General features: G+C 38.7%; 2 protein-coding genes and 1 long non-coding RNA gene across 8 annotated transcripts in view; 2 read left to right on the forward strand and 1 right to left on the reverse strand.

The window, feature by feature from the left end:
* The window catches only part of SLC18A2 (solute carrier family 18 member A2), a 38,556-nt gene extending 30,915 nt beyond the window's left edge, over positions 1–7,641 (forward strand). For 2 of the 5 annotated variants that reach the window (XR_003004641.1, XR_003004642.1), the window contains exons 16-17: positions 2,643–2,932; positions 3,984–5,151. Coding sequence is in view for 2 of the 5 variants with exons in the window: in XM_024756072.1 (XP_024611840.1) it covers positions 2,643–2,747 (105 nt within the window). In the remaining 3 variants the exon portion in view is untranslated. Of the gene's footprint in view, positions 1–2,642; positions 5,152–5,270 lie in introns of those variants that run through there. The other 3 variants (XR_003004643.1, XM_024756073.1, XM_024756072.1) reach the window with 3 other exon arrangements.
* A 140-nt stretch (positions 7,642–7,781) lies between these two features.
* PDZD8 (PDZ domain containing 8) overlaps positions 7,782–23,354 on the reverse strand; it is an 84,599-nt gene continuing 69,026 nt past the window's right edge. For both annotated transcript variants that reach the window (XM_024756071.1, XM_024756070.1), the window contains 2 exons: positions 15,683–15,845; positions 7,782–10,929 (listed from right to left, as the gene is read on the reverse strand). In XM_024756071.1, the coding sequence (XP_024611839.1) occupies positions 8,726–10,929; positions 15,683–15,845 (2,367 nt within the window). In that variant the 3' untranslated portion in view covers positions 7,782–8,725. The remainder of the gene's footprint in view (positions 10,930–15,682; positions 15,846–23,354) is intronic.
* Positions 18,868–22,043, forward strand: LOC112406963 (uncharacterized). Its single transcript, XR_003004644.1, has 3 exons — positions 18,868–19,061; positions 20,202–20,613; positions 21,796–22,043. It is a non-coding gene; the product is annotated as an uncharacterized LOC112406963 (long non-coding RNA).

Below are 23,354 nucleotides of genomic sequence, written 5' to 3' on the forward strand. Positions count from 1 at the left end.
CTTTCACTGGGTGACCCTGATGCAAAACCATCACTTTTTTTTTTTAAAGATGTGGTAAATAAATCTTTTTTTTTTTTTTTTTTTTTTTTTACCGTCTAACCGGGGCTCGAACCCGCGTCCCCTGCATCGGCAGGCGGACTCCCAACCCCTGCGCCGCCAGGAGGCCCCAGGCTTTTACTTTTTCACTGTCCCAGCTTTGTATTTGTGTTATTTTTACACTTCACTTGGTCCAGCGTGTTTTTTCCAGTTTGGAAATTGACTCTCCTGTGTCTGATATGAAACCAGGCATTTGGTAGGACCAGGGCTCAACTCTCAGGAACCAGGCATTGCCCCGAATTCAGATGAAAATGCCCCCCCCCACCGTTTTTTGTTTTTTTTTTACTTTTTCTTCAGTTCAGAGTCAAACACACCTTTTCCCACACAGCAGTGCACGGAGCACTGCTCTGATTACCAGGCTGCTCCCCAGGCCACTCTGCACGCATCCCCCATGCACTTGACTTACCCACTTGATCTTGTTCATGCCCCTCTTTTCATGGCACTTTTGGGCTATTAGATGCCATCTGGCTTAATCATGTACAACTTAAAAAAACAACAACTATGGCACAATAAATCTTTCAAAAGAGGTTCAGAAGCCAGTAAGCTAGGTTTTAAAAGCAACAGATGATCTTTTAAGAAAGAAAACTTCTTAACCTGATATAGGTAGTATCAACAAATGCAGTTTGGTTAATTGATAAATTCTATTTAAGTCTATATGATGCCAGATAACTGGTCTGACTGAACTTCCCTTGCAATGCAGTTTTTTAATTGAGTCCGTATTACATACCCAGTGCTAGGTTCCAGGGGTCCTTACGTCTACATGTACATACCGTTAGGTATAACGGTGGGCAACCAAGGGACAGAAGGCAGTTGTGATAAGGTAGAATGATGGCCGTCCTTCCCAAGCCTGCTTCGCCGCCTGTGGGCCTGGGGTCAAGGCCCCTGCCTGGCATCCGGGGCCCTGCAGTCTGGCCCCAGTTGGGCTTTCCCGTGAACGTCTCCCTGTGCGTCATCATCGGATAGGGGGTGGGGCTTGGTGGGGAGGCAGGCTGTTTTACTTAATGTCTCGTTTGGTAAATAGCCTCTGCCACGCTCATTCCCAACTCCCTCGCTGTGAAAATCCTTTCCATCATTCAAGCTTCAAGTCCACCCCCATCGCTTCCACATTGCTTTCCCTGAGCACTTAACCCACAGTGAGCACTCCGCCTGCAAACCCTATGGAACCTGTCACTGGTGTGCAGTGAGGTACCTAAGTTGCTGGTAGAGGACCTTAAGGGCACTGACACACACACCTGGTAGGTGCCCAGTAAGCTGCCGTCAGCCATGTGGCCCTACTGTGCCCTAGAAAATGCCACGTAAGTCGGGCGGTGTTTCTCGCAGCGCGTTTCTCACCCTCATGTGAGGGTAGGGACGGGGGATTTCATTTTTAACCTGCCCCCTCAAGTGATTCTTGGGCACATTTCTTTGAGGATCACTAATCCAGAGAGGCAAGACATCGAGCTCTTTGGTGGCTAGACCTTTTGTGTTACAAGCACACACCCACGTGGGGAGAATGGCCCTGGTATGCAGTGTCTGTTGCCTCAATTACTTATTTTTAGAAATTGGGCTCTTTATGAAGTCCATGTATCAATTCACTTGGCAGGAAGCACAATCAAAAAAATAGAGTTAAATTTGCAGCTGACAATTTGAGCTGGCAGCCTAACTCAGAGGGTCCTGGAAGGCCTTATTGATTTATTTATTTATTGCGGTACGCGGGCCTCTCACCGTTGCGGCCTCTCCCGTTGCGGAGCACAGGCTCCGGACGCGCAGGCTCCGCGGCCATGGCTCACGGGTCCAGCCGCTCCGCGGCATGTGGGCTCTTCCCGGACCGGGGCACGAACCCGTGTCCCCTGCATCGGCAGGCGGACTCTCAACCACTGCGCCACCAGGGAAGCCCAGGAATGTAATTTTTAAAATACACTTGAGCAAAAGGAGGGCAGCCAGGATTTGGGGAGAGGTCCTTCTGAAATGCCATTTTTAAAAAGATAAGGGCCCTGTGACGCTTAGTCTAGGGAAATCTAAGGGGGCATGGCCGTGGTCTTGAAATATTGTAAGGGCAGGCTGTGAAGACGGCTGGAATCAGAACTTGATCCACAAATAGAAACATGGAGACAGGTTTTAGTCTAGCCTCAGGGATGTTTTTAACACGAGAGCTTGCCTCATTAAGGAGGGAGGACCTCCTTATTAAGTGTTACCACTGTGAAGGTGCATTGGGTGACCTCCAGGATCCCCCCACCCTAATTCAAAGATTCTACGTATGACCTAAACCTAACCTGCATATCTCTTTCTTCATAGCTTACAGTTTCCTCCAAATCGACTTACGGCTCCTGGCAGGTATAATGGGAATACTGCAGACTGCTGCTGCTGCTTCCTATCGCCTGGAATTTTCAGTTTAGAACGCCAGGCCTTCTAGGGAAGGCACCTGGCAGTGGCACCAAATTACTGGTTGGTTGATAGTGGGTGGTACTATATGTAGTTTTCAAACTACTAATCCTTAGAAACAGGGTAAGACTATCTTCTCTTTATGAAACAGTAAGTTAATATATCTGCACTTTGCTCTCTTTTAGGCTATCCTCATGGATCACAACTGCCCCATTAAAACAAAAATGTATACTCAGAATAATATCCAGTCGTATCCGATAGGTGAGGATGAAGAATCTGAAAGTGACTGAGACCCTCAGAAGTCATCCAAGTATCTAATTGTATAAAACAGTGTTTCCAGTGAAATGACTCATCCAGAACTGTCTTAGTGATACCACTCATCCCTGGTGAAAGAGTAAAACAACCAAAGGTTTTCTTTTCCATGGTTATGATCGATTGCCAACAGCCTTATAAAGAAAAAGCAGCTTTTCTAGGGGTTTGTATAAATAGTGTTGAAAACTTTATTTTATGTATTTGATTTTATTAAATATTATACAATATATTTTGACGAAATAGTGTAAATCTATAAATATTTGAATCCAAATCCAATATAATTTTTTAACTTACATTCACGAACACCTGGGCAAAAAGGTCTTATATATTTTCTGAATATTGGTAATGAGTGTTTAAAGCACGCATTATCTCCGAGACACTTCCAATAATGAGGAACTAGAAGGAAGTCTGAAAAACAGAATCAAGTAAGACGGCATATATTATATAGTGACACTGAATGTTGAGTTACTGAACTTGTAATTACAGTTGACCTTGAACAACACAGGGTTTGGGGGTGCCGACAACCCATGCAGTCGAAAACCTGCGTACAACTTTACAGTCAGCCCTTCGTATCCATGGTTTCACATCTCTGGATTCAATCAACCACAGACCATGTAGTACTGCAGTCTGTATTTATTGAAAAAATTCTGCATATAAGTGGACCCGTGCAGTTCAAACCGTGTTGTTCAAGGGTCAACTGTACTGTCAATATATTCATGAGTTAAAAGCTAGTTTTCTCAGATGCAGAAGAACTTGAGCCAGTCATCTTTCGGATTTATCCGTGCATCTCAGCGGGCATTAGTTTTCTATGTAATCACCTACCTGGAAACAGATGGTTGTAAATTATATGTTTACATGTCATGTGGTTGGCAACAAACATAAAAGCCAATAAGGGTAAAATAGTAAATGTTCTGAAGGCAGAGAAAAGCACCCAAAAGTATAGTTATAAACAACTAGAAGCTTTCCCTTTCAGATATATACTTGTCTTACCAGATGACAGAAAATTGAGGATAGATACACCTTATACTGTCAGGGTTGTTTAAGCATGATGAGATATATCAACACCTAGCTCAGGTTTTAGAAAAGAAATTTAAAAGGCTAATAGCTGCTGTGATGTGAAAAAATCAGACTATAATTATCTTTGAGCTGGAGGTCATCCAGGTGTTTTCTAGGGATCTACTAATTTTGAGTTGTTTGAAACTATTATTTTTTAGACTTCTGAACGTTGTTCACATCAATGTGAAAACAAATTTTACATGAAGATGAAGAAGGAATGAAATTGTCTTGAATCGTGTTAGGAAAACAGGTAAAAATAACAGGGTGGTCAGGGCACACCCCCTTTCACAGGCAGGAAAAAAACCCAAACATCTAAGAATGTCTGTAATACTGTATCACCTAGTGCTGTGTGTGATGTAGTTTTTCTAAGCATGACATTGATGTGCCTTTTCGATGTGACAGCAAGTACTGTGTTAGTGAACATCGTTAGTTTACATCGAGTTTTGTATGAGATATGAAGATAGTGTGGAATGTCTCAAATAACACTTGTTCATTCTGTAGTTCTGTAATCATAAACAAAAACTACTTAATGTCAGTTCTTTGTTAAGCTAAAATTGTGCTCCTGTTAACTTGGAAGGACCCCTCAACCTTATAATTCTCTAAGAAAGTAGCTAATAACTTCCCGTTTTCTTTATGAAGCTTTTTTTGTGGGGCTTTGAGCTGAAGTCTGGTCTTCAAGTGCATGTATTGGAAGCAAACAAGCGTCCTACTCGTGTATTTGCGTTGGGCGACTTACACAAGGACTCTGCTTTGCTGGAGGCACTTCTATGGCTAAAGTAAAAAGGCAGGACTGTTCTCTACTTCTGGAGGGGAGAGCCTTAAAAAAGAAATGTGCTGCAAATCAATTCTCTGGCGGGGTTTGTGGTTCTCCTCACTCCCAATACCATGTAACTTATCCCTCTTTTATTTTTGCCTGCAAGGTTTCAGTCTCTTCAAGAATGACTGGCAGCCATGTCTGCTGGTGATCCCTAGAGATCATATAAAAGATACATATTTTTCAGAACTGTTTTGAGAGCAAAAGGTATCAGTTGTATCTGAAGGAGAAAAAAATTGTAAGGTCTTTTATATGACCAGTATTCTGGGATTGGCAAGACTATGGAAAGAAAAGCTTTTTTTTTTTTTTTTTCATGTGTGTATCAGAACAAAGAACACACAGCTCTCTGAACATTTATTTTTTGAGCAGAGGTGTTTTTTATGTTTGTACCTGGCAAAACAGATACAAAAAGCTTAATGAGGTAGTGATGAATATTCAATTCTTTTGACTGCTAAGTGTATCCACGTACGTCATGTTTTAGCTAGTTTACTTAATAAATCTTCTGAACACTACCGTGCCTGTTGTATTCCTTTGTTAACCAGATATTATCATTGGAATAAAATATGTAAGAAGGTACTGTTTTAACTGTGGGTATTCAATTAAAAACTAAACTATTCTTCTTTGCTTGCAGGCATCAGGTAAAATCTACTCCAGACTAGTTTGAACCATACTTTTTGGCTTTGCAAAATTTGTTTTAATTTGAAGTATGTAACTAGCCACATGGTGTCAGTGTGGAACCAACCAGTAAGTTATCCTTGCATCTCTGAAGTTATATTGTTTTCCTGATGGCTACGAACAAATAACTATATCTGATGAAAATAACCATGATATGCAGCCACTTGACACAGTAGGTCCACGGCCCCTGGAAGTTCCGTAAAACTTAGGGTGCGCATGTGTGCACCTCTCAGGGGTGAGAATCCATGGTTTTAAACAGATCTTAAAATGGATCCATGGCTTAAAAAGGCTTAAGGGACCCTCCCCCAACCCTGTTTTTAAAGGAAAGCTGTTATGTCTCAATTTAGAAATAAACTCAACACATTTTAAAATTAAAGTGATTTTAAATTTATTCACTTTTAGGGGACTTGAGATTTTATTATCTTACTATTAGTAAGAGCCAAATACCTTCAAACTGCCTTTCAAAAAATTCAAAAATACTTAAATTTAGAATTGACAGTACCTTCAAATTTTTAGCATGTGTTTTCTCCTCTTAAATTCATAAAATGGCCACATAGTATTTTAACTAGTTCTGATACTGAAGAGTGTAAGGTCTGATACTAAGAAATGTAGCATATGAATTGATTCTAAATGCTAAAATGTTGCTCAGCTTGACTGTCTAACCTAATAATTCATCTAAATACCAATGTAGCAAATACACTTTAGTCCAATTACTATTAGATAGCAGAGGCAAATCCATTTCACAGCATAAAAAAATAGTAAAACCAAAATTTAATGCTTTTAGACAATTTTCAGAATAGCAATTTTGTTTAGCAAAAGCGGACTTTGTTAAACTTATCTTCATGGCCCAATTATACCAGGCAATAATTCCAGAGATGCAGCAGTCACCTTTTTTTAGATGACATCAAATGAAGATATTCTTGTTTTCTGTGGTAGTTTTTATTTAATATTATTTTTTAGCTATTGATAACATAGCATGGCAGAAAGATGACATCAGGAATGTGATATAACACAACTGTTTTCACTGAAGCCTTATACCTTACTATTCCTTAGGCTATTGGTGTGTCCCACCACCCGCCCCCCCCTTGCACGAAACTACAACTGTGATGCCTCTACTGCCTCTCCCAGTAAATAGAAAAATATTGCATTACATTGAAGGTATATTTTACAAATATCATTAGCAGCATTACTGAGCTTTCCATAATTGTGGTTCTACAGAGTTAAATACTTTTAAAACATGAGTCGATTTTTATGAAACCAAAGTTTTGCATTATTTCTACAGCTCTTTCAAATGCATCAGTTTCAGCAGCATGCTTGGATGTCACTAAAACTTCATGGTATAATCCAAAACCACCAGCCACTTACTCTGCCTTCCAGGTTGTCAGTGGTAAGTGATTTTTTATGATAAGATGACAGTTGGTTATTACATTGGGAAGATTGTTTCAAGCTATTGTTACAGAACAACATTTTAGCTTTCAGTGAATTTGGTGTATAAAGACTTCTACAGCAGTGTTAAAATGCAAGCATGTTTAAACAAAAATGGGGGGTATACACAGATATATTTTTGTTATAAACTTGGCAAAGAAAGGTATTTAGTTTCCTAATATTTTACTTAATAATAAAATAGGAAGAATGAGAACTGGCTATTGATTTTAAAAGTGGAATGGCTTTCCTACCCATAAAAATGTTTTTATCATCCATATAACCCTTTTATTTCAATAGCTTGTTACTGTTCAGAAAACTTTTGCAGTTATGCTGTTGTTTTCCTCACAACAGTCCTGTGAGGTAGAATAAATTTTGTTTATTCCTACTTTACAGCTGGGGAGCCTGCAGCATGGAGCCCTTTCGTGGCTTGCCTATGGTTACACAGTTCACTAATGGCCAACAGAAGAGCTTGAACTTAAACTCTTGTATGGAGTCCTGGGTTATAGACCTGGGCTAGAATCCTTACTATTATACTATGCCTTTTCCTGACAGCCATAAAAACTGTCACCATCTAGTTTTAAATTCATGTCAGTTTCACTATATAGCAATTATCATAGTGGTTACCTACAAAAGGGAAAAACATGTACATATCTATTTTATAGACATATAAAAGGCCAAAACTTTTATGGTATACCAACAGAGGTCATGCTCACATGTTTTCCCTCAGTTGTGTGTTATTGGGATCCACACGGTGGCCTGAGTATCAGACTAGACCTTCATTTTAAGAGAAATGGTTCCAATTCCTATGTATCGATGCTGTGTAATTTTTTTTTTAATAAGACAGTCTGAACTACAGAAGCATTCAGAATGATCAGCCTGTAGGATGATACATAGGATAAGCCTGTAGGATGTCAGACAAAGCAATAAATCTATTTTGCATGATTCCTCTCCCTTACAGCATTCTCATGCATGACTATTTTTCTAAAACAAAATAGCCAAACCAGATATCAACAAGGTCATTTTAAGAACAGTCCTCTGAAACTTCAAATATCTACATGCTTTATTTCCTATGGGAGAACTGAAGATGAAACATAATCATAAATGTTTAGTGCTTCCATTTGAAAGGCAAGTGTCAACATTTTGAAAGATTATATTTCAAAATCCTGCTGGTTACTGTTTTTTGTTTGTTTTAGTAATCTGGTCATCCTCTCAAAATTCTTGACCAACTGCATTCTGTATTTATTCCCTGTTGCATTTTGTTTTTCAATGCAGGCTCTTCAAATTAATCACTGTATTCTCACTAAAACTGCACATAAGCTTTAGAAAAAAATTTCACAAAAGCATAAAAAACAAGCAATATATGTAAAACTTTTTTTTTACTAAATCAGCATAACTAACTAAAGCTGTGGCTTTCATGTTACATTTGGCAAAATCAAAACAAAAAGCACTCCCCCAAACGCCAAAATAACAAAAATCTCAAGCAAGTAGATATGACAAACTTCATAACACAAAGTATGATTCAAAACCTGTTCCCTCAATGATTGCTGTTGTCAATTTGGGCATGCAGCAAATCTGTTGTTATAACTGTGATGGAAATGAAAATATTTCAAGAATCTGGACAGTATCCTATTTAACACTAATTCAAAAACTAGGAAGAGGAAGGGAAAAAAACCACAATGAGACATCACACCTACATAAACACGAAAAGTCAGCTTACATAATTAGAAAAAGGTAAAAATAAATTAGTAAAAATAAATTCCCAGTATAAACCCAAAAAGCATAGCTATAAATGCAATCTGAAACAACCAATTTAGTGAGCTGATCATGTTTTTGCTGGAAAACCACCTTTTCCACTCTAGTTCTTACACAAGCAAATAACTGTGAAGAAGCAGGCCAAAGTGCATAATAAGAGGGTTTAAATGTGGTTGTATCTGTGGTACTTTAGATGCAACTTTTCCTCAATCACTAGAAAGTTTAAACAGACTGTTACACAGACTCAGATGGGCCAAATAAGTCATCTGATATGCTACTGAATGGCTGAGAGTCTATTAGTTGGGTTATTTCACTATCAAGGTCTTCTTCTGTATCATCTGTGTACTTGCTTATTTTTTTGGAGTGCTGGTCTAAGGACAGACTTTCTAAAGATTCAATGTCTTCAATGCCTGCTCTGTAGTGGATCATAAGAAGTGTTAGAGCTTGCAGTCTTTCACCTGATTTAGCCAAAGCAGCAGAAAGAAGTGATTTTTTCCTCGTATCTGTTGTCTCTTTTTCTTCTCTAACAAGGGAATTATTATGTTCCAACTCCTGATCAATTTCATTCTGCAGTTTATCTAGCATGAACTCTAGTTTCTGGATCCTCTCCTCTGTAGGCAACCCCCTGTACAGATCACGACCAATTTCTTTAACTGCAATGAAAACGCTGTCATCCAGACCACCCTCCTTTCTCACTAATTTTATTCCTGTGTTGTTGCCCCGTTTAGAAGGGCTGTTTGGGCCACAGATCTCTGTGTCACTGCCTTCGTTGTCTGATGTGTTGGGTGTGTGTTTTGGTGAAGGTTCTACTAGATCAGTCCCTGGCTCAGAAAGGCGAGTTTTAGATACTTGACGCAGATTTAACAAACGAGAGCTCGTATTGATAATATGTCTTGTCAAACCTGTCATTCTGTTGACTGACTTCCCAGCTTCAGCATCAACACGAGGGGGCAGGCCTAAGAGGGTTTCTTGTCCTTCCAGCCTGAGATTTTTCAGGGCCCGGTCTAGCCGTTGATCAGTTGCTCCACAAAGAGGAGTCTCGGCTAGACACTTTTCCTGACATTTTTTATGGCAAACATAAGCACAGAACATACACTGGGAAGCAGCTTTAGTCCAAACTTTTTTCTTACAGTAATCACACCAAGTTGGGTTCTGGAACTGAGTATCCTGGAAACTATGTTTATTTTCTGTTAAACCCATCTGTCCAACAAAGTGCTCCTCTTTAGGAAGGGCAGAAACCTCTTCGACCAAATGGAGTTCTTTTTCTTTCTCTAAGTCAGTAACTACATGGTGGTCTGGCTCTCCTTCTTTCAGATATTTGAAGTGAACAGTAATATCACCGAAACAAAATTTGTCATTGAACCCCTTTTGCATGCTCAGATTACGTAGCGCGGTTCTCGTGACCATGGCCTTAGGTGATGGGGCTTCCAGTCTGAATTTGGAAAGGTATTCCATGTTCGATGTAGCTAAGCATCCTAAAGCCACCTCTTCAAGTTTTAAGCTGACGTGCCCCAAACAGATGAGACCCCCTAATTTGAAAGGATCCCTGCACCACAGTGCGATGTTTAAGTACCTGTGGCAGGCTTCTATGTCGAAGAGACAGCTGGCTCTGGTTCTTGTCCATTTTCCGAGCTTATTACGATAAAGAATTTCTGATGACTCCCACGTTTGATGGTCATCTGAACTGTCCGTAGGCGGGCAGGAGCTTTCTGAAGTCAAATCTTTTGCCACTTCTTGCTTTGCTGGAGACTGCTTGGCTGCAGCCGCTTCTTCGACGTGATCCAGGTTTTTCGCTGGCTTTTCAGCAGGTTTATCTGCAGCAGGCGGCGGCAGCACCTTCTCTGGCTTTTCAACGAGAATATCTGGTTCTGCCTGATTTGGGGCATCAGCAGAAGGTAAAGGAACTTTGACTTGTGGTCGTGGTGGCACAGGTGGTTTGAAAGTGGATCCTTGGGTGGGTTTTGACACTTGTGCTGGTTCTGTTATCTCGGAAGATTTTAGGGCCAAGGGCTTATTTCCTTCTTTGGATGGAAGTTTTGGGGGTGGTGGGTAACTTCCTACAACTAATTTACGGTTTAAAACTGGTGATATAGTTCCAAGGGGTTTAACAGAAAGTGTTGTTGGAGTACGTTTGGGACTGTGACTTAATGACTGTGCCTCATCCTTGACCTCAGTTTGTGCTCTCACATCACTTGCTAAGTCTTCAAATTCAGAATCCAGGTCTCTGTTTTCAGCATCTACTGCCAACCCACTTGTTTCCTCTTCATAGTTTGGCTGGCATGGGCCCGACAGAAAGTTGTCTTCCAACTGTCCAAAGTTATCTTGCAGCACTGCACCCTGGTTACTCTGGCCAACAGGCCTTTCATAATATACCAGGACTCGGTCACCAGCCTGCTTGATAAGCTTCAACACTTGCAGTGTAGATGTGATTTTCACACCTGTTTTAAGATATTAAAAGGGAAACATGTAAATTACTGCAGTAAAAATTACCTAAATTCACTAAGTGTAATTGCCATTAATTCATGATTACTTAACTAATGGAAAAGTAACAGTGAAACCTCTAAAATATCTTACGGGTTTATGGATACATCAGTGTACTGATTCTTAAACCCTGACTGCTCCGATGTCCTGGAAATGTTTACCTTTTCAAACCAAATGATGACATGAAAATCCTGAGGAGGGTGTCAAGCTGTTAACTCCTAATTGTTTACCATTCCTTCCTAGGTTTAAAAGACATTATTCCTCAGTTTGAACTGAAGTGAGCGGAGTGAGACCTATTGAAAAGGATTTTATTAACGGTTAAATCAGGCTTAAAATGATGGGACACTGTGATTATATTAAGGGAAATTGTAAAATGCATCAGGGATTACAAGTTGTATGGTGAATGATTCAAATTAAGAGACCAATGCTTGAAATAAACTTAGCAAAATATTGGGTTGGCCAAAAATTTTGTTGTTAGTGAATACACTGTTCAATGAAAGTCTTGGTGAAAATGAAAAATGTCTTTTATTTTCACTTAAAACTGAACAAACTTTTTGGCCACCCCAATACTGTTATGAATAGTGGACTCTTACAGATTCTTTTCATTAGCCCTACCCATCAAACTAGTCTTTTTCAGGACCAGAAAGAATAAGGAAGGCATAATAGGAAGGCTTTAAAGTTAAACAAGTTGTTTACTATCTGTATCTATATCAACAACATCTTAAGTTTTCATTTTATTTTCGAATAGGTGCTACACCAATTAGTTCAAAATTCAAGAAGTATAGAAAGATGTACAGTGAAAAATCTCCCTTCCACCTCTATCTCCCAGATGTATTGTCCCTTTCCTGAGGCAATCAAAGCTTCTGATGTATTCTTCTAGGGATATTCTAGGTGTATCTTTTAAAGGCTCTATTTTTTCCCTACCCTCTCCAAAACAGTACTTACCTAAGCCAACCCTTTCTGTAGGAGTTACAGAAAGGTGAGAAGGGGTCTTTGCTTTCCAAAGGTCTTAAGGCCATCCTAAATAAATCAAAGTAAATCAGCCCCATCTAATAACCTGACTTCAGAGTTCCTCAACCTCTATATTCTCCTACTTTGGCTGCCCAGGCAAGACCATGCTTTAGACCTGGTCATCACTTGGAAGTTTTCCACATCAAAGGTCTTTTACTTGGAGATTAACCTCTGATCACAATCTCCTATTTCTACCTCTAACAATCCTGTCTGCTAACTGAGTCTGTTTTGAGGTCGTTTCCATGTCCAGTCATTCCTCCTTTGCTCTCGTGGTCCAGCTGGTCTCCTGATACCACTTGCTTTTCTCCCCAACCTCAGTTCAAAACTTCAGTGGTGTTCACATCAAGCTTTTTTATTCTTTTGCCCCAGCCCTTTCCTCTTCTACCATCTACCTGTCTTTCTGATCCCCAGCTTTGCTAGCCCCTTATCTCCCTTTCCTGCTCCTGAGCTTATCACCTGGATACAACTCCCGAGTTATACCATCTGTCTGCAGCAAGGCTTTCAGTGCTGCTTTAGCATTCTTTTGATTGGTCTCTAAACAACTAAGTCTCCAAACACCAGCTTCAAACCTTTCTTATTCCCCTGAAACCCACCCTTCCTACTCTCTTTTATTCTGTAGATGACATCACCTTATATACTGAAGATCAGTAAGAAGCCACCTCTCCTCCCTGCCAGTCATTTTCAGGATTAAGCCATCTTAGAGGAGGAAGTATCCCTTGTACTTTGGATCCTACTCCCTATCCCCTTCAGGACTCTGCTCTATCAATTATCCTTGCTAAAATCTTAATTCCCGTCCTTCTTCTCCTTTAACACCTTGTTTTCCTTGGTTTTCACAACACTGTACTAATTTGGCTCTGATCATCTCTGCTTTCTTTTTTCCCCCACCTATATCTGTCCCTTGTATGCAAATGTTCCCATGTTTTTTTCATTAGTTTCTCTGCCTTTTTGTTTTCTCCCTAGATTACACCCATTTCAGTAGTTTCAACTATCAACTTTTTCTTTGGTTGGCGTCCCCTCTTCTTCACTCTAGTCGTACATTCCTAGCTACTTCTGGATATCACCACCTGGATGTTTCGTTGATACTACAAATTCAGTGAAGTTAAAATCTCTCTTTGACCTTCTCATCTTCCTATTCTCACTACTATGTGAATCAATTTGCCACCCTCCCAGTTAACCCGATCTGAATCATGGAGATGGCTGACTCCCTAGATAGATTCAGTCTGCTGTCAATCCTATTAGAGTTCCAGTCCATTTTCATTCCTCCTCCTTTCAGATCCTCCTGACCACTGGCTTGCACTATAGTAATAAACAGCTTTTTACTATGATCCCTCACTTAGATCTTCCCTATTTTAATCACCAAACATATATTGCTCCCCAGTTTTCCTAAAACACTGGCTCAAAAACCTTTAGCCTACAAACTCATACTGAAATTCAGAGCTTTCTCGTATGACTTCATGATTCATCCAGCCTTAATTTCTTCTGCTTCCCTTTAACCACACTATGAACCAGCAAAACTGTAGTTTGACATAAATAAAAATTAAGTCCATCTAATGATCTGAGGTAGGCAAAAAACTTCAGCTCAATCTAAACTCATTCTTTGTGACTTAACATCTGCCTCTTGGGACTGAGGCAGTTAATAATCCAAATATGGATTATTTTTCTTTTGGAATATTTCAAATATACTCAAAAGCAGAGGAAATAGTAAAATGAACTCCATCATTGAGCTTAAATGTAACAAACATTTTGCCAATCTTATTTCAATTATCACCAATCCCGTTACTAAATGTTTTTTTTTTTTTTTTTTTTTTTGGTAAAGGCGGACTCTCAACCACTGCGCCACCAGGGAAGCCCACTAAATGTTTTTAAAATGTTGTATACCCATACAAATAAAGTATAGCTATAAAAAAAAGAATGTGTATCATACCCTCCCCTTATCTCAATGAATATTATTATTTTTACAAATGTTAGACACAAAGAGATGACTTTTGCTTTTTCACCCTGCCTGTATTTATATTGCTTGGATTTATTTATTTTTGATAACAGATATTTACTACTTGTATAATTGAAAACAAAAACCTTTCATAAAAGGACGTAAAAAAGAAAACAATTTTATGCTGTAGGTAAAACCAAACAGGGTATATGTATACATATAAAAAATTCATACTGAATTATGATTTTTAGCTGAGGGATAACTGTTAGGTTTATGTTAAATAACTACGTAACAGATAAAGTTTATTTTATAGCCTTATTATCCTAAGTGTCTATGAACCAGTATCATCATCTGGGAGCCTGTTAGAAATACAGAACCTGGAGCACCACCCCAGGTCTACTAAATCAGAATCCACATTTTAACACCATGCCTGGGTGATTGGAATACACAGAGTTTGAAAAGCACTGTTTTTGACACAATCAGAGGGATTTCCATGTGAAATATTGACTTAGTGGGGCTTCCAGGTATGCAATTAAATAATTTTCATTATTTTATTGTCATGATGGATATGAATTAAAGGTAGAGTTTCTTCAACATAGAACCAAAGACAACTGCTCCTTAATTTAGGCACTAATTTACCTTGTTATTTATTGTTTTAGCTGTGAGAGAATATTCCATGTTGCCTTTAAAAGCTCAATTGTAACCAACCATGGGCTCAAGAAATCTCTTGACAAGCCTAGAATGGGTGGGCCACGTACTACAAAGGTCTGAAAAGGTTTGGACTTTCCCCCCACTGATGTCCACAGTGAGTCTTTACTGCTTATTTATAAACATGCAAGCAAATAATCTGCCTAACAATAGAGAGATTTTGTTGTTATCAATCCAACTGATAGGAAGGCATGCAGGTCACACATTTTTCTGCCCGTGACAGTGATTTGGGCTGCACGCTAAATGACAATCTATTAACAAACGGCTGCCCAGTCAGGAGCAATAAGGGCCACAGGACAGTTCAGGTGCCCTTTTAGACAAGGAATCTCTCTCCTGTTAATTATCTAGTCCTGAGTGATGGGGGCAGTAGTGCTAACATTGTCAGTTTTAGGCTCAGAGTAGTAATGGTGGTGGCCACACAGAAAGATAACTGTTGACCTGCCCTTTCTTTCACATTCAATAAAAAAGAAAATAGAAGTAGGAGGAAAATGGTCTAAAGATGAAATATTTTCAAGATTTATAATTAGAACTAAAATGATGTGTTTCAAATTTTTTAAGGCTTCCTTCACACTTTTATTTATAGTATAGTTATTACTTTCTTTCCATTGTGAAAGTAACGTGCTTATAGAAATAAAGAAGGAAGAGGGACTTCCCTGGTGGCACAGTGGTTAAGAATCCACCTGCCATTGCAGGGGACATGCCCAGGTTCGAGCCCTGGCCTGAGAAGATCTCACATGCCATGGAGCAACTAAGCCCATGTGCCACAACTACTGAACCTGTGCTCTAGAGCCCATGAGCCACAACTACTGAGCCCGCGTGCCTAGAGCCCATGCTCCACAACAAGAGAAGCCACTGCAATGAGAAGACCACGCACCGCAATGAAGAGTAGACCCCGCTCGCTGCAACTAGAGAAAGCCCGCACGCAGCCATGGAGAACAACACAGCCAAAAATAAAAAAAAAATAATAAAAAAAAAGAAATAAAGAAGAGAGGAAAAACCCCCACATCTGTTCTCTGGTTTTCTTTGTAAATGTCAGGTATACTGCACATCAGCATAATTACCTCCAATAGCAATCAGTCGATCTCCCCGCTGAAGATCAGCAATTGCAGCAGGCGAGTTTGGGGCCACGGTCTCAATTATGACGTGCCCAGCATACCCGTCAGTTGACTGGACAAGACGAAGTGTAAGTCCGACACTTTGTAAATTCCCCTTTATTAATTCAACCTTTGATAAAGATAAAAAAATGAAAACAGATTCAATGGGTTCACAGTAGTGGAGTGAGAAAACACAACACATCGAGAGCACTACAGTTGATGCTGACTTTTATACCATGGTGATTATTATTACAGACTAATAAAGGAGGGAGGAAATCTTTTATTGTGACAATATAAATTAAGATATGCTCAGACTGCACATTTGTGCCATCGAACCTTTTAAATGATAAGGTGAACATAAATAGAAATCCTAAATATTTTTCCTACATCTGGTATAGCATGTGGCATGCACTCCCTAAACTCTGACATCATTACCAAAGATGATTTGGTTTTTAAGGTTTTATTACAGAAAATTTTAAAAATATACAAAAGCACAAAGAATAATTAAAATGAACCCTGTGGTAGGTTATAAAATATAGTAACAAATTCTTCTTGACTTGAATGCATGTCCCTTTGCAATTAATACTTTACCAGACCTGCTATTAGAGGTATACCTATTTCTCCATCCTTCTCTCAGCAACCAATATAACTAGAAAAAACAGACGAAGACACAGACGATCTGAACGTGATCAACCTTGACTTAAATGACATTTATAGAACACTATAACAATGCCAGAATACACATTCTTTTCAGGTACACATGGTAAGTCCACCAGGATGTGCTATGGTCATAAAACAAGCGTTGATACATTTAAAAAGACTGAAATCCAAGATACGTTCTTTGAATGGAATTAAATTAGCAATCAATTAACAGTAAGAAAACTAGAAAAACCCCAAACATTTGAAAAGTAAAACAACACACTTTAAGAAATTCATGGTCAAAGAAGAAATCAGAAGGGAAATTAAAAAATATTCTTGGGACTTCCCTGGTGGCGTGGTGGTTGAGAATCCACCTCCCAATGCAGGGGACACAGGTTTGAGCCCTGGTCTGGGAAGATTCCACATGCTGTGGAGCAACTAAGGCCATGTGCCACAACTACTGAGCTTGCGAGCCACAACTGCTGAGCCCGTGTGCTACAACTACTGAAGCCTGTGTGCCTAGAGCCTGTGCTCTGCAACAAGAGAAGCCACCACAATGAGAAGCCCCTGCACTGCAATGAAGAGTAGCCCCTGCTCGCCACAACTAGAGAAAGCCGGCGTGCAGCAACCAAGACCCAACACAGCCATAAAACAATAAATTTATATTAAAAAAAATATTCTGAGTGGAATGATGATGAAAATACAATCTATCAAAACTTGTGGGATGCAACTAAAACAGTGTTTAGAGGAAATTTATAGCTTTAAATACTTATATCAGGAAAAAAATTCTAAAATTAGTGATCTCAGTTCATTCCTTAAAAAACTAGAAACCCCAAAGTAGAAAGAAAGAAGAACAGAAATCAATGTAATAGAAACTAAAACAACAAAGAAATCATGAAAGCTGATTCAATGAAATAGTCAATAAAACTGATAAGCCTCTAGGATAAACTGATAAAGAAAAATGTGTACTACCAAAATCAAAATAAGAGGAGAATATCACTACAGAATCTAGAGACATTAAGAGAATAGGCAACGTTATGCACAACTTTATGTCAATACATTTGACAACCCAGATGAAATGGAAAAATTTCCTTGAAAGATAACAAATGAGAAAAACTGACTAAAAAAATAGAAAATTTGAACACCCCTATATCAATTAAAAACATCAAATTCATAAACCTTTGCACAAAAAAAATCCCTCCAGGTCTAGACTGCTTCATTATGAATTGTTGAAATAACAATCTTACTTGGAATCTTTTAGAAATAGAGAAGGAGGGTATGCTTCCTAAATCATGTGTTAAGGCCAATGTAACCCTAATTCCCAAACCCAGACAAGAAAGCAGAACTACAGACTAATATTTCTAATGTTCAAATATGGATGCAAAATTTCTTAACAGAATTTTAGGGAATTCAACCCAATAATATATGAAAAGGATAATAATCATAACCAAGTGGAGTTGATTCCAGGAATTCAAGGTTGATTCAAGCACCCAGGAGTCAATTAGTATAAGTCACCATATTAAGAAAAGAAAGGAGAAAACCATATAAATATTTTAATAGCCACAAAAAAAAAATCAACATCCATTTATGATAAAAGCCCCCAACAAAACAGAACTACAAGGGAACATCCTAAATCTGATTATAGGCATCTATAAAAATCTATAAGTAACATAATACTCAAGGGTGAAAGACCTGTTCTCTACCCAAGATCAGGAACAAAGCAAGGATTTCTGTTCTTACCACTTCAATTCATTATTATACTGGGGGGTACAGTTAGGGTCATGATGTAAGAAAAAGGGAAGACATAAAGAATGGAAAGGGAGAAGAAAAACGGTCTTTATTTGCATATAATATGACCCTATACATGGATAATCCCAAGAAATCTACAAAACAACTTTTAGAACTAATAAGTGAAATTAGGTCACAGACTACAAGGTCAATATACAAAAGGCAAATATGTTTCTATATATTACCAACAAATAATTAGAAAATAAAGAAAGCAAATTAATTTGTAATAGCATAAAAATACTTAGGATTAAATTTATCTTTTATTGAGGTAACATTGGTTTATAACATTATATGTTTCACGTGTACATTACATTTCTGCTTCTGTATACACTACAGTGTGTGCTCATCACCAAAAATTTAGTTTCCATCTATCACCATACAACTAATCCCCTTTCTTTATCCATTTCACCACCACCTCTCCTCCCGGCCCCTTCCTCTCTGGTAACCACACTTTGTTCTCTATTATCAACATGTTTGTTTTTGTTTGGTTTGTTCATTTATTTTGTTTTTATTTGTTTATATTCCACAATATGAGTAAAATCATAAGGTCTTGTCTTTCTCTGACTTACTTCATTTACCACAATGCCCTCCATCCATGTTGTCACAAATGGCAAGATTTCATCGTTTTTCTCTTTTTATGGATAAGTAGTATTCCATTGTGTGTGTGTGTGTGTGTGTGTGTGTGTATATATATATATATACACCACCTCTTCTTTTAGGATTAAATTTATTTGAAGATGTACAAAACCTGTATGCTGAAAACTTCTGCAAAGGGAAATTAAAGAAGACCTAAATAAATGAAGAATGACACCATGTTCATGGATTGGAAAACTCATTATTGTTAAGAGGCCAGTTCCTCCCAAATTTATCTACAGATTCAAAGTAATCCCAGTAAAAATCTTTGCAGGACTTTGGAAAGGTAAAAGACCTAGAACAATCAAAGCCATCCTTAAATAGAACAAGGCTAAAGGACTTATACTACCTAATTTCAAGGCTTACTATATAATGTTAGCGTAATTAAGACAGTGTGGTATTAGCCTAAGGACAGATATTAGTTGTAGAAATTAACATCATCATTTCTTAAGATATCAAATTTTGGACAACGTGTTGACTTCCTATTATAATAGATAAGGATGACAGTCCATTCTCCTGCCCCCAAATTACAGTAGAGTTACATCATTATTTTTAGTTCCTCTGCATAACCTCTTTATAACTTTAATTAATATACCTATACCCCTATATTTCTTATTTCATCAACTACAGACAATATCTCTCTTGATACTAGGACTTCTATCTTTCCCTTCACTTCTCCCCTTTATACCTTCTACCTTCTAAACTCTACCATGAAAGTTGATAACTATTATATTAATTTTTAAACTATTTTTAAGCTATCAAGGTTGACTGAAAGTCATGTTTATAATATTGTGACTATATAAATATGATTTATTGAGAACCTGGACATCTTTACATTTTCTTTCTTGTATAGCCTTTTGCTTTTCTTGGAGGTTTTTCTTTCAACAACATAGCTTTCACTTTAAATGTAGGATTTATGTAAGTACTGCTTCTGCAATTAGCTCTTAAATTCACCTATCCATTTGTTTACATATTAAATTATTTAGCACTCAGTCAAAGTGAAGTTTTTCTTTACCCCTCCACCCTACTCCTGCCTAAAAAGAAGCCAGTTAAAATGTAGAAGGAATGAGCAGATTTGAAAAATCACCCAAAAGGAGAGAGAAACATTTAGATTTAAAAAAGAGAGAGAGAGAGAGAGAGAGAGAGAGAGAGAGAGAGACAAAGAAAGACTAAAGAGCTGGAACAACCGAATGTAATGTCTGAATCTTGGTAAGATCCTAGTTCAGGGGAAAAAAATCTACAAAAACATTTATGGGACACTGGGAGCATTTTAATATAGACTGACACTTTGGTGAAATTAAGGAATTATTAATTTTCTTATGTGTGATAATGGTTATTGTAGTTATGTAAAATGTTCTATTTTTAGAAGATTCATACTGAAATGTTTAGAGGTGAAATATGACGTCTTCAACAATGTCTTTCTCAGATGCAGAGCTATGAAAAGTTTCAGCATCTATTATTATACTTATTAGTAAGACTCAGCACTACTAGTCAAAACAGGATACAAAAGGAAATTTAAAAGCCAATCTGCTGTGAATGAACTCAATATGCAGCTGAGGAAACAAGGCAAGCATATTATGAAACAAACATCAATTCAGGGCATTAGAATATTTAAACTATCTTATATCGTTCAAACCTTAATTTACTTTTACAGGATCAAGACTGAGAAGCTAATTTTATGATCATATGACTTTAAAAACTCTCCCATTAGAAAAGACAAAGACGGTGACTGATGTCGACATTCAGTAAGAGAACAGCAGCCAGTTCAAACCCACTGGGAGAAGAATGGGCTCAAACATGGTCTTTACTTCCAAAGAACAGAAATCATACCAATGGTGGTAAATATCTACCTTTTCACAAAATTATGTTTTCATCCTGCTAGAAGGTTTCCTCTATGTTGTAGACTAAAGACATATCAAATGAAAGGAAAAGGAAGGGGCTGAAAAAAGGAATAGCAGAGAGAGAAAAAATTGTATTTCTTATGGACAAATAAAAGCATAGCGAAGAAAAAGTGAACATGGCACAATATTATATTTTCCTTTGGATTGCTGATCATGAACTCTTTATTAAAAAAAGAAAAGCAGGATGAAAATGTCTGATAACAAATACAGGAATAGATTATGGATGGGAGACCTTCAGTCAATTCTAACCATCATGTAATAACTTTTCCTTTCTCATAAAAAGCCAATTAGATGTTTTTAAGCCCACCAAAATCTGGGTACTCCCCTATTCCAAAAGATAAGCTATGATTAAGGAAAAATTAACATCTACAGAACTCATTTTGTCTGCAAAGAGAGAGAGGCTGACAGTGATTTAGTTTCTAGTTCCAGTTTGTTGCTAAGGCCTTGCTGTACTCCTACTAAAAGCTATGCAGACCCTAGCCCACACAACCACGAACAGTGACCCTGACACCTGACTGTGGCATGAAATACCGGAATCCTCAAAATAAGCACACCTTTTTTACTTAAGTGAGTTTTAGTAGGTATCTGTTTCAAACGGGTTCTGGCTTACCAGGCACCGTGTTAGAGACCACCATATACAATATCTCATTAAACTCAAAGTGCTGTATTTATTAACTACAAAGCTACAAATACATTATAAATGTAGGATGGAATCTGCCTGAGCCTAGCCAGGGGCCTCTGCCGCCCGCCCTTGCAGGGACTTAGCGCCTGCAAGATGGGTCAGAGAAGGAGAGGAGCGCCTGGGCCAGTGCTATACCAGCAGCTCCTCCTGACACCAGAGGCTGCCTCTTCTGCAGATAGGGGCCTGTCCAGGAGGTGATGGGGGCTCGGGGCTTCAGAAGTGTGGTGCTATCCTCACCATCGTCCTACAGAGTAAAACCAAGTCCCCCTAAAACAGAGTTCCCTTACTGAGTTTACAGTTATTCTATCTAAAATTTTATTTCCTTTCTTTGTCACCTCTCACCCCAATCCTGTGCTAACTGAACATTAATCAACTAGAGTCAGATGGCTAAGATTACTATTGTTAACATCATTAATCTACCAAAATTGCTGCTGTAGGTATCATCAACATACAAACGCAAGTTGTTTCTCCAGCACAAGATGAGCTAACAGACCCCTGAACCATGGACCACCTGGCCTGAGAATCATAAAACAAAGACATCCTGACTCCTTAAACTATGATAAAGAAATGTCACATAGGACTTCCCTGGTGGCACAGTGGTTAAGAATCCGCCTGCCAATGCAGGGGACACGGGTTTGAGCCATGGTCGGGGAAAATCCCACATGCCATGGAGCAGCTAAGTCCGTGTGCCACAACCTGTGCTCTAGAGCCCGCGAGCCACAACTACTGAGCCCGTGTGCCACAACTACTGAAGCCTGCGCGCCTAGAGCCCGTGCTCTGCAACAAGAGAAGCCACTGCAATGAGAAGCCCGCACACCGCAAGGAAGAGTAGCCCCCTGCTCACTGCAACTAGAGAAAGCCCGTGCACAGCAATGAAGACCTAACAGAGCCAAAAATTAAAAAAAAAAAAAAAAAAAATGTCACATACAGTATGGGATTAAGAGATACAAACTACTGTACACAAAATAGATAAGCAACAAAGATTTACTGTATAGCACAGGGAACTATATTCAATATCTTGCAATAACCTATAATGGAAAATAATCTGAAAAAATACATACATAAAACTGAATCACTGTGCTGTACACCTGAAACTAACACAATATTGTAAATCAACTATATTTCAATTACAAAAAAAGAAAAAAAAAGAAATGTCACATAGAGTAACCTAGTGGTTACCAGTGGGGAGAGGGAAGAGGGAAGGGGCAAGATAGGGGTAGGCAGTTAAAAGCAACAAACTACTATGTACAAAATAAATAAGCTACAAAGATAAATTGTACAGCACAAGGAATATAGTCAATATTTTACAATAACTATAAATGGAATATAACCTATAAAATTATGAATCACTATGTTGTACACCTGAAACTTATATAATACTGTATATCAACTATCTCTCAATTAAAAAAAATCACATATTAATAAAAAAGAAATGGCACAAGTAGATGATTAATCCCAGCCTCTTTGTTCTTCCCCTTTAAAAAAGTCCCTCAATCAAGTCCAAATTGGAGTGGATCTGAGACTTGTTTCCCACTCTCTTGCTTGGTACCCTGCAAATAAACCCTTACTTTGATTCAAACACATGCTGTTAGTGTTGGGCTTTCACCTCCTTCTGCACCTTTACATTATGGACCAGGAATGGTTTTCCCATTATGGAATGGGAACGGTTATCTGCATCTAAAAGCCTACTGTTAAAAAGTTCAGCTTTATACACGTGTTGTGTACGTATGTGTACAGGTTACTGTGTCACTCGCCCTTTCCTGTCCCCCTGCTCTACTAAAAAAGCTAGGAAACAGTCCTCATAGTCCACATAAGCCCTTGCTCCACAACAAGAGGACCCCCCAGGCTGGCAGCTCCAGGTCCTGGCGTGTTAGCGACAGAGGTCTCTGAAGGGTGCAGGCCCAGGCACCTCCAAACTCATAAGCTGTGTCCCCAGGCTTGGGCTGCTGTCCCTACTCCCAGGAGCAGTGCGGTGGGCTTCGGAGAGTCTGGGAGG

Source organism: Neophocaena asiaeorientalis, unplaced genomic scaffold (genome assembly GCF_003031525.2).
Source record: "Neophocaena asiaeorientalis asiaeorientalis breed wild unplaced genomic scaffold, Neophocaena_asiaeorientalis_V1.1 scaffold85, whole genome shotgun sequence".
Classification (NCBI taxonomy): Eukaryota; Metazoa; Chordata; class Mammalia; order Artiodactyla; family Phocoenidae; genus Neophocaena; species Neophocaena asiaeorientalis.